Source organism: Ichthyophthirius multifiliis, assembly GCF_000220395.1.
Source record: "Ichthyophthirius multifiliis unplaced genomic scaffold scaff_1120509249656, whole genome shotgun sequence".
NCBI lineage: Eukaryota > Ciliophora > Oligohymenophorea > Hymenostomatida > Ichthyophthirius > Ichthyophthirius multifiliis.
The window spans coordinates 335-11,484 of NW_004087495.1; the positions used below are offsets into that span (position 1 = coordinate 335).

The 11,150-nt window shown below is 12.8% G+C and overlaps 2 protein-coding genes across 2 annotated transcripts, besides 26 other annotated features; both read right to left on the reverse strand. All coding sequences in view use genetic code 6, as the record gives it.

Annotated features, from left to right (window-relative positions):
- Positions 1-566: 566 nt before the first annotated feature.
- Positions 567-2,425, reverse strand: IMG5_020390 (hypothetical protein; the record flags this gene model as incomplete). Its single annotated transcript, XM_004039470.1, has 4 exons — positions 2,169-2,425; positions 2,026-2,109; positions 1,601-1,750; positions 567-1,546 (listed from the first exon to the last, which is right to left on the reverse strand). The coding sequence occupies exons 1-4, from the start codon at positions 2,308-2,310 to the stop codon at positions 567-569; spliced, it is 1,356 nt and encodes a 451-aa protein (XP_004039518.1). The 5' UTR covers positions 2,311-2,425.
- Positions 1,143-1,176: a microsatellite.
- Positions 1,780-1,833: a microsatellite.
- Positions 1,799-1,932: a microsatellite.
- Positions 1,989-2,021: a microsatellite.
- An 11-nt stretch (positions 2,426-2,436) lies between the features above and the next one.
- Positions 2,437-2,471: a microsatellite.
- Positions 2,441-2,478: a microsatellite.
- A 134-nt stretch (positions 2,479-2,612) lies between these two features.
- Positions 2,613-2,663: a microsatellite.
- Positions 2,664-4,176: 1,513 nt separating this feature from the next.
- Positions 4,177-4,243: a microsatellite.
- Positions 4,244-4,540: 297 nt separating this feature from the next.
- Positions 4,541-4,593: a microsatellite.
- A 358-nt stretch (positions 4,594-4,951) lies between these two features.
- Positions 4,952-5,016: a microsatellite.
- A 413-nt stretch (positions 5,017-5,429) lies between these two features.
- Positions 5,430-5,487: a microsatellite.
- A 225-nt stretch (positions 5,488-5,712) lies between these two features.
- Positions 5,713-5,762: a microsatellite.
- Positions 5,763-6,443: 681 nt separating this feature from the next.
- Positions 6,444-6,493: a microsatellite.
- A 482-nt stretch (positions 6,494-6,975) lies between these two features.
- Positions 6,976-7,017: a microsatellite.
- A 140-nt stretch (positions 7,018-7,157) lies between these two features.
- Positions 7,158-7,196: a microsatellite.
- A 296-nt stretch (positions 7,197-7,492) lies between these two features.
- Positions 7,493-7,544: a microsatellite.
- Positions 7,494-7,539: a microsatellite.
- Positions 7,545-7,565: 21 nt separating the features above from the next.
- IMG5_020400 (hypothetical protein) lies at positions 7,566-8,087 on the reverse strand (the record flags this gene model as incomplete). The annotated part of the gene is made up of 1 exon (XM_004039471.1): positions 7,566-8,087. The coding sequence occupies one exon, from the start codon at positions 8,085-8,087 to the stop codon at positions 7,566-7,568; it is 522 nt and encodes a 173-aa protein (XP_004039519.1).
- Positions 8,088-8,440: 353 nt separating this feature from the next.
- Positions 8,441-8,482: a microsatellite.
- Positions 8,444-8,482: a microsatellite.
- A 334-nt stretch (positions 8,483-8,816) lies between these two features.
- Positions 8,817-8,887: a microsatellite.
- Positions 8,878-8,917: a microsatellite.
- Positions 8,918-9,488: 571 nt separating this feature from the next.
- Positions 9,489-9,559: a microsatellite.
- Positions 9,505-9,553: a microsatellite.
- Positions 9,560-9,820: 261 nt separating the features above from the next.
- Positions 9,821-9,883: a microsatellite.
- Positions 9,828-9,884: a microsatellite.
- Positions 9,885-10,471: 587 nt separating this feature from the next.
- Positions 10,472-10,497: a microsatellite.
- Positions 10,498-11,150: the final 653 nt, after the last annotated feature.

An 11,150-nucleotide genomic window follows, 5' to 3' on the forward strand; every position in this document is an offset into this window, starting at 1 on the left:
AATCAAGATCTTAAATCTTCAGTTAATATTTTATAAGTATACTATCAATTTATAAAAAGCTTTTTTTTTAACTAAACTATAAATTTAGTATTCATCATAACTAGAGTTTTTATAATTTTTATCTTTAATTAATATAGAATATTAGTTATTACATTCTTTCTAAGCTTAAAATAACAAATATAATATATTTCCAATTTTAACATGCTTTAATTTCTAAACAAAAAAAGGGTTTTCTTGTTTAAATTTATTTTCAAGTTAATTAATTTCTTATAAATACGGATTAATACATACAATAAAATTAAAATACTTATTCTATTCCAACTTCTTAATTTCTTTATAATACCCTTCATATTTATCATTAAATAAATACTCATAAAACATTGTTTCATATTCAAATATTCCCGCCATTTTTTCCTTTTCTAATTTCTCCATTAATACACACCAAGTTTTAGGCATATAAAATTTTAAATTATTCAAACAAGTAAATAAACTATGTAAAGAACGATAATTATTTCTTTCTTGTAAAAGTCGCATTATTTCAATATATTTTTTAATATATTTAACTCTCACTTGCTCGTCTTTCTTTGACAAAACTACAAAAGTAAACCAATACACCATATAATTAAATCTACTTGAATATTTTATAAATAGGTATCTTTAAGTCTATCTTGACACTTAGACCTTAATAAAACACTTAAATTTAGTCCTATAAACCATTTCGCGTCCATTATACATAATACATTAGTTATTAACTCTGCACTATAAATTAAAAGGGGTCTAGCATCAAATATAACAATATTCATTTTTGGTATATTGATGGGATTTGAATTTATAGATGATTTTTTCTTTTTTATCTCATATTCAGTATATTTAACTTTTATTTTTTGTAAAATTTCATTAGTATTTTTAAACTCTGTGCTTTATTTTAACATTTTTAACAAGAATAAACTCAAAATATTTGTTTGTAGAAAATCTCCGTTTCTTAAATCTATAAAATCATTTAAAAGTTAGATTATATTTTAAGAAATTAAATTTTATCTATTTTCGAATTATTCTTTTTCACTTTTACATAATCCAATTGGTTCTTTTTAACAAAAAACTATTTTTTTTTTAAGTTAAAAAATAAAAATATTATTTTTATAAAAAAAACAAAAAAACAAAAAAAAAACAAACAAATTTACATTAAATATTAAATAAAAAATAAATGTTAATGGAGATATTATATAATCTAATGTTAATATAATGAATGCTTTTATTTGTTTCTATTTTGTTTAAAATATTAAGTCATTTATTATATTAAATATATGTAAGCTTTTTTCTTGTATTACTATCGAATAGTATTTTTCGTTATAACTATTTTATTATTCATTAATATTTTGAGAAATCATATTTTAAAGTACTTATTGATTAAAAAATGGTACAATTTCCTAATTTATCGAAAAATAACTTAATATATTATCATAGAAATCATTCAAAAATTTCGAATTAAATAAAATACATTAAATTTCATTTAAAGTTTGACTATCATATATCTACTAATCGACATCTATATTTTTTTTATTAATTATTTTAATTAAATATTAAAAAAATAAATATTTACTTAAAAATTAATATATTTTTTATAAAGAAGCATTTAATTATTAACTACAATAAGTAGAATTAGATTAGGAATTATTTTCAGACTATTAAAATAATATCAAACTATTAAATTTAGTAGGCGATTAAAAAATATCAGAAAATAAATAAGAATCTTTATTTTTTTTAATTTAAAAAATAATAATATATATATATATATATACATATATATATATATATATATATATATATATATATTCAACAAAAATTTCATATGTAAAAATCTATATATATATATATATATATTCAACAATAATTGCAAATATAAAAATAACTATATTTATTATACATATATATATAAAATAATAGCAAAAAAGAGCTAATAATTTTAATACTTATTTCTACTCAATTTAAAAATAAATATAAAAAAATATAAAATATATATATTACTTGCTAGTTTATGATATTAAGCACTTCCGTTATTTTTATAAAGTAATGAAGAAGTAGAAGATTCACTATTAGAATCCAAATTTTCTTTAATTAAAAAATGAATTAAATTAATATTAATTTTGAAAATATCAAATTTGTTATACCTTACGAATTATATGTTTGATTTAATATTTGCTTATGTTAAGAATTAATTAAATGCGTAACCATTTAAAATTTATTGTTTTTATAGCTAAATTTATTACCAAGTAAACTAGAAAAGTCACTATCTTCTGAAATCGTATTCATTGATCCAGTTGTAAAATTTGTTTTTTGACTTTCTTTATGTTTATTTGGAGTTGATTTTTCTTCTTCGTTACTTTATTTTTAATTGTTTTATTTTATCAAAGAATTTAATATTGACATTATTTAAAATTTAATTTTTTTGTTTTTTTATTTTTTTTGTTTTTATTTTTTATAAAGTAAAAACTTATTATTTATTATTTTTATTTATTTTATTCTTTTATTTTTATGCTTTTTATTTGTTTTCTCCTTTTTTGTGGACTATTTTTTAATTTTCTATTTTCTTATTACAAGATATTAATAATTTCTTAATATTATTATATATATATAATTATATTTATTATAAATTAATTAATTTAAAGATTTTTTATTTTTTTGAAATAAAAAAGAAGATTCATAATTTATTTGAGTTATATTTATTATTACATAATTAATATCTTCATTTTCGAAAAAAAAAAAAAAATATTTAAAAAATTTATAAATAAATAATTTTCTTTAAATACTTATTAAAATATATATATATATATATATATATGCTTTCTAAAAAACATTAATAGATCATTGTATTATATATATATTATATAAATATATAAAAAAAAACAATAAAAAATTAAAATAGTAAATATATTTTTTAAAATGTTTTTAATATTACAGTTTTTAGATATTAAAAATATATATTTTTTTTAAAAAAAATATTATATTATTTGATGCTTTAATTAGAATAAATAATACAAAATTATATTATATCTAATAAATAAAATAGATATAATAACTTTAACTTATTTCAAAATAAATTATATTACTATATTTAAATTAAGAATAATAAAACAAAATATAAACTTATACTTTAAATTTATAAAATTTAATAGAATTAAGGATTTTAATATAATTATTAAATAAAATTATTTTATTTTTTTAATATTAATAATGTAATATTCAGTTTATAATAAATTGTATTAAATATTTATTTATATTAAAATATATAAATACAATCAATTTTATAAAAATTTATATAAACTTTTAATTTTTATTATACTAATTGTTTAAAATTATAATTTTATTTATTAAAAAACTATTAAAAATGAAATAGAATTAACATAAATATATCATATTTTTTTAATATTTCATTAATTATTATATTTATTTTAATTATTAATAAAGTATTTATCTAAGTTTATTTATTTTATATAAATATGATTTTTTTTATTTTTTAAAATAATAATTAAGGTTATTGCATTTTTATGTTTTTTAATAATATCTTAGAATAAAAAAAAACAGATACAAAAGTTTATTTTATTGAAAATATATATAAACATATTTAATAAATTATTTTTAGACAAAATATATTATTTTTATTATTAATTAAAAAATATAATATATGATTAATAATATTTTAAAAAATAATAAAAGTAAAATATGTTCAAAATTTCATATTCGTAGTAATTATTTAATAATTTTGAATATCTTAAAAAATAATGTATTATAATTCAATCTAAAAATACAGAATTTTCATTAACTTATAAAGGAAAATTAAAAATTATTAAATTAAATATTTTTCAATCATTCAATGTAATTATCTATGTTTTAAAATATATATATATATATTATATATATATTTAGTAAATTTTCTTTTTAAATAAAATACAAAATAAAAAAATAATAATTTTTTTAAATAATAATAAAATATAAATATATAAATAAATACATAGAATAATATTTATTTTATAAAATTAATATATATTTTAATATTTATTTTTTAATAAAATAAAGGAAAATATCTAACATTATATAAAAGATTATATAAAAAAAAATTTTATTTATTTAATGTATATCCAAAATATTGCTTTGATTAATTTTATTTTACAAAAATATAAATATTTTAAAATTAAATAAAAAAAAAAAATTATATAATAATAAATTAAAAAAAAAGCATATTTTATTAAATAATATATATTCTTAATTACCATTCCTTATATGTAATCATCATATATATAAAAAAATCAGATATTTTAACAAAATACATATAAAATATTATACTGAATCAATAATACTTTAAACCATAGTATATGATCTAGTTATTATATAAGAAATTAAATATTTAAATACTAAATATATTTTCAAAAAAAGTTAATTAACATTATAAAGGTTAAAACAAAAAAATGATTATTTATTATTAAATTTATGATTTCGTTAAATTTATATTAAACAAATGATTATTTATAAGAATGTATAAAAAATATATAGATATATATATATATATATATATATATATATATATATATATTTATAAATAATATCATTATTTGATTTTTTTATAATAATATTACATTTAAAAAATATATATATAATATTACTATATATTAATTAATATCTAAAAAATAAATTTAATCTTATAATTTTTATTTTTCTTTGTATTTATAATTTATATACCATTATTTTATTACTTAAATGAATTAGACTTCCTTAATATGAATTTGACCTTAAATAAATAAAACTGATATAATAATCTTATATTGGTATTTATATCCATTTATTTTCACAAGAAAAGTTAATTTTTTAAATAATTTTTAAAATAATTGCGGAAAGCTAAATTCAACATTAAACAATTTAAAAAAAGAAAAAAAAAACTAAGAAATAATAATTAAAGTTAATAATATAAAATTTATAAATTTATTTAAGACTATATGGAATATATAAATATTTAATAATATATTTCTCAAATTAATTTTTAAGGAAAACATTATTTTTATTTGATTTATTTTGTTTATAAAATTAATTTTTTATAATATAATATATATTCCCTTTAAAATTACATATTTTCTTATAAATTTATTTAATAATTAATATATAACATAGTATTTTAAGAAATAAGTTAATAAAAATATACCTATTTAGTTTTTAAAAAATTGACTATAAATAACTAAAACATTTAACTATTATAAAATAAATACATTATTTTTTTAAATTCAAAGAAAATATATTTTTTTTGTTAAAAAAATTTAAACATTTAATATAATTAATTTTTTTTTTATTTCTAAAAAAAAATAAAAATAATCAAATTATCTTTTAATTTCAATAATTCATATAAATAAAAAATTACTGTATACAAATATTATTATTAAACTTAAAATTAAATTTTTAATAAATAAAATAAAAATAATTCTTAGAAAAATAAAACAAAATCACAACTAATTTCAATTTATATAAAAATAACTTTTTTTCTTTTGAACATAAAACATGACAATAAGACTTTAAATATATATATAAATAATTATTTAAATATTTTTTTATACCTAGATCTTTATAAAGCATGGCCTTAATATTTTAAAATCTTATAAATTAACTTTTCTTACCTTAAAAAATATAGCCTATATTTTTTTCTAAAAAATAAAATATTATTTTTTTCTTAAAAAAAATAACAATTTTAATAATAAAAAAAAATGAACATTTTTATTAATTTTCCTTTTTTTGGAAATAAATATAAAAAAAAAATATTTAGTTTGTTTTTTCTTAATCTATATATGAATTAAATTAACTATATTTAAACTTAATTCTCCTTCCATAAATTCAAAAATATTAATTCCAGTACTTAAATATTACATTTATTATAATCTAACTTTCATAACTAATTAAATCCAGCAACAGTTTACAACTAAAAATTTTTTTAATTACATAGTAAGCCCTAAAATATCTTGAAAGTGAATAGAATTACGATTAATATAATATTTTAATTATTTAAAATTTTAATTATTTTTAACAGTATTAATAGAAAATGGAGCATATAATCATCATTAAGGCATTCCAAAGAATTAAAAAAGTGTTTATAAAGTAATAAATAACGAGTTTAAGGAATGTAAGTATAAAATAATAATTATTATGTTGATAAAGGTTAAAATTCTGGGAATTATTGTATATAGTTTTATAATCAGAAACTAAAAAATTTATTTAATATTAAATACAATTTTTTTAATTATAATTATATATATTTATAATTATTATTTGTGTTGAGGTTTGTTTATAAAAAAAAAAAAGGTATTGAAAAAATGGATTAAAAGCTCTATTTTTTTTATAGAATTTTTTTAAAACAATATAACAAAAAATATAAAAATATGTAAAATAAAGGTAGTTTAAAATTAAATTATAAAATATCAATTTAATAATATAAAATATCAATAGATATAATAAAAAAAGGATATAAAAAAATAAATATAAGAAATATTAATTAATATATAATACATTTTATATATTATATTATATTTTAAAAATAAAATAAATAAATTACTAATATATTATTATTGCCTATATCATAAATAAAAATAAAAATAGAAATAAATAGAAATTATAATATAAAAAGAAAAAAAAAAATATATGATTTATTATAATATATATTTATATATATATGTATATATATAATTTAGTTTATTATTCATATAAAAATTATTTTTTTATATAATTTATTTTCTTTTTTAATTTTTATAGTTTTTCTGATTTAAAGTTATTATTGTCTTTTTAATATTTTAAGATTAATTTTTTTTTAATTTATTTTTAAGTTTTCATTTTTACAAATTATATTAATTTTTTTTTATATATATTTATTATTTTATCTTTTAAATTTGAATAATTATTTTTTAGTTTAAATATATTAATCATATCTTAAATAAATTTATTGAAATAATGTTTTTATTTTATTTTTATAATTTTTTTTTAATTTTTCTTTCTTTTTTTCTTTTCAATATCATTTTATCAATGAAGATTATTTATTTAAGCAATATATTTAAAATTTTTGATTTTATCTAGAATTTGTTATAATAAGATATAATAATAGTTTTATTTAACATTAATATATTTAAGTTATAAAAAAATATTAATAGAATAAATCAAAATTTAATAGACTCTTATATTATTTTAAAATATTCATTTACTTAATATTTTATTATTTGTAATCAAAAATTTCTATATATTCAGTATTATTTATATTTCTACTTTTTATTTACAAAAAATTTATAATGTTTTGCCCCTTAAAATTAAAAATATAAAATTAATTTTTATTAAATCTTTTTTTGTTCTTAAAAAAAATTAAAATAAAATAACATATTCAAATTTTCATATCTTAAAAAAAAGAAAAATAATATTTTGTTTTTGTTTGTTTGTTTGATTAAAAAAATAATATGTTTTCTAATTATATATATAAAAAAAAAAATTAATTAAAAAAAAAAAAATTGAAATAAAATAAAATAATTTTAATATTAATTTTTTTTTTTTCATGACATAGCAACATATCCTAAGTCACAACCATCTAAGCTAATTTCTCCTTCAATGCTTTCAAAAATGTGGAATACATGTATAGCTTAACTGTATTATTAATCATCAATTAATCTAGCTTCATAAGTAACTTTATAGTTGTAACCTGCAACAACTTAAGTCTCGAATTTTTTTAATCTCCAAATCATTTGATCTTTGGGACCTCCACAGGTTTTTCCATGAAATTTAGATTTAGCAAATCTTTTTACTTTATTATAATGTTAACTAGATCTTACGGTATTAACATCTATTTATGACCATCCTCCAGGCAATGTCATATTAGTTGGCTATATATAAGGTTCAGATATTTCAGGTAATGGTTATTCTAAATCTGCTTCAATATTTTTATTTTAATTAGTTTAATAATCAATATGTTAATCAGGAGATTCTCCTAATGGTTTAATCTTTCCATCTTCTTTTTCATTGTTTATTTTTGCAAAAGATAATATTAAAATAAGTGATAGAATAGCAATAGTTTTCATTTTATTTTATTTTTTTTAAAAAAAATTATTTTAATATTAATTTTTTTATTAATGTATATAAATTAATATTTTATATATATTATTTAGTATTTTAATCTTAATTTTATTTATTTATTTTATACGTTTTTACAAATAATATTTTTTAATAATCAATTTAAAAACAGAAACTTTTATAATCAAATATATTTAATTTTTATCTTTTTTAAAAATGTCTTTATTCCGATTATTAAAATCAAGTTATATATTTTATGATATTTAAAATGCAAAAACATAATATAAATATAAAAAACAAAATGTATGAACTTTAAAAAATAGTAATAATTTATAAAGAAAAATATTTTTATTTATTTTTTTAAATATATATATAAATAAATATATATATATATATAAATATAATAAAAAAATTATTAATCATACTTTTAAATATAACAATTTACATATTAATTTTTTTTCTTAATAAAAATAATTAAAATTTAATATATTTATTTATTTTCTAGTATTATCAAAATATTATTTTTTTTTAAATATAAATATATAGCCAAATTAATTAATATTTAAAAAAAAAAATATTAATTTAGAAATAACTAAAAAAATAAATATTTATCTCTAATTAAACATTTAATAATCAAACCAAAATACTATATTTATAATTTTTTTTAAATCTTTTTTTGTTTTTAAAAAAAATAAAATAAAATATTCAAATTTTCATATCTTAAAAATAATATTTAAAAAAATAAGAAAAATAATTTTATTTTTAAAAATAATAATATGATTTATATTTTTAAATTTAAAAAAAAATTAAATTAAATAAAAAAAATTAAACTTAAATATTTATAATTTTTTTTTTTTCATGTTTTAGCAATTTATCCTAATTTACAATGATATAAACTTAATACTCCTTCTTCTCCATCTTCTACTTCTTCAAAGCTTTCAAAAACACTCAATATATGTGTAGCTGAACTGTGTTTTTAATCATTAATTAATCTAGCTTCATAAGTAATTTCATAATCGTAACCATTAGTAGTTGAAACTTGGAATTTTTATAATTTCCAAATCATTTGATCTTTAGGACCTTTACAAGTTTTTCCATGGAATTTAGATTTAGCGAATTTTTTTACTTTATTATAATGTTTATTAGATCTTACGGTATTAACATCTATTTATGACCATCCTCCAGGCTCTGTTGTTTTAGTTTCAGGCGCAGATGTTAAAGGTTCTGATATTTCAGGTAATGATTATTCTAAATCTGCAGCAATAATTAAATTCTTTTTAGATTAATAATCAATATGTTAATCAGGAGATTCTTCTAATTCTTTTACATTGTTATTTTTTGCAAAAGATAATATTAAAATAAGAGATAGGATAGCAATAGTTTTCATATTATTTACTTTTTTGTTAACAATATATTATTTTTAATTTAAATTATTATATTAATATTATTAAATTAATATTTTATATAAATTATTTAATTTTGTATGTGTTATTTTTATTTATTACGTTTTTATATAAATAATATTTTTTTATAATCAATTTAAAAAAGAAACTTATATATCTAATCAAATATATTTAATTTTTATCTTTTTTAAAAAATGTCTTTTTTCAGTTTTTTAAAATCAATTTATATAATTTTTGATATTTAAATAAATAAAAAATAATATTAATATATAAAACAAAATGTATGAACTTTAAAAAATAGGAATAATTTATAACGGAAAATACTTTTATTTATTTTTTAAAAACATATATATATAAAAATATATATTTATATATATATATATTATTTATAAAATATATATAGAAGATTTTATTTAATCATACTTTTTAAATATAACAATTTACATATAATTTATTTTCTTAATAAAAATAATAAAATTAAATATATTAAAGTATTTTCTAGTAATATCAAAATATATTTTTTTTCAAATATAAATAGACAGCCAAATTAATTAATATTTATAAAAAAAATATTAATTTAGAAATAATTAAAAAAATAAATATTTATCTCCAATTAAACAATAAATAATCAAACCAAAATACTATATATAAAAAAGATAACTCATTTTTCATAACAATTTGTATAAATACTTTTTTTAGTATTATTAAAATTTGTAAATTTAAAAAACTTCTTCTTCTTTATTCTTAAAATTAAATATAATATTTTTTTTTTTAAAAAAACATTTTTTTCAATATTTAAAATTATAATAAGTTCTTTGCAATTATGGAATGAAAATTTTTTAAAATAAAAAAATAATTTTTTCAAAATTATAAATTTTCATAGATTTCTACATTTTAAAAAAATTCAATAAGATAAATTGATAGAATCAGTTTATTGTTTAATTTGATTTTTCTTAATATTACCTTTACAAAACATTCAATTTATTTAATAAATATATATTTTAAATATATATTTATAAGTTAAGAAATAGTTTTTAAATAATTGTGTGCAAATTTAATTTCTGATTTTTTATACAAAAAGTAATATAATCTATGGTAATAAGTTTAAATTTATTACTTTTTAAAGTAAAAAAATAAATTAAAAATAAATTATAAATATAGTATCCAAATATAGAAAAATAATATTAAATAAATGAAGTTATATAAAAGAAATAAAAATAATTTTTTTTTATTTATTTAATGCATAAAAATAAAACTTTTTCTATTATTAAACTAAAAAAATTATAAAATATTAATAATTTTATATATATATATATCTAAATAATTTAATTTATTTTGAGTTTAAAATAATATGTATTATGTGAAAGTAAAGATAATATAATAATAGTTGTTAATAGATTTTATCTGTTTTTTTATTTTTTAAGAAATAAAAATAATGAAGATCAATTATCCATTTATATTAGATATTTGTTATTTTGTTTAATTTATAAAAAAAAATTAATAAAAATAAAGATCAAATATTTAATAAAATATTAAATTAAAAAACATTATATTATTTTAAAATAAAAAATAAATATATATATATAAAAAATCCAAATTAATGATTGAAAAAATAATTAAAAAATATATTTAATAAATAAATTATATTAATTAAAGAATGTAAATATA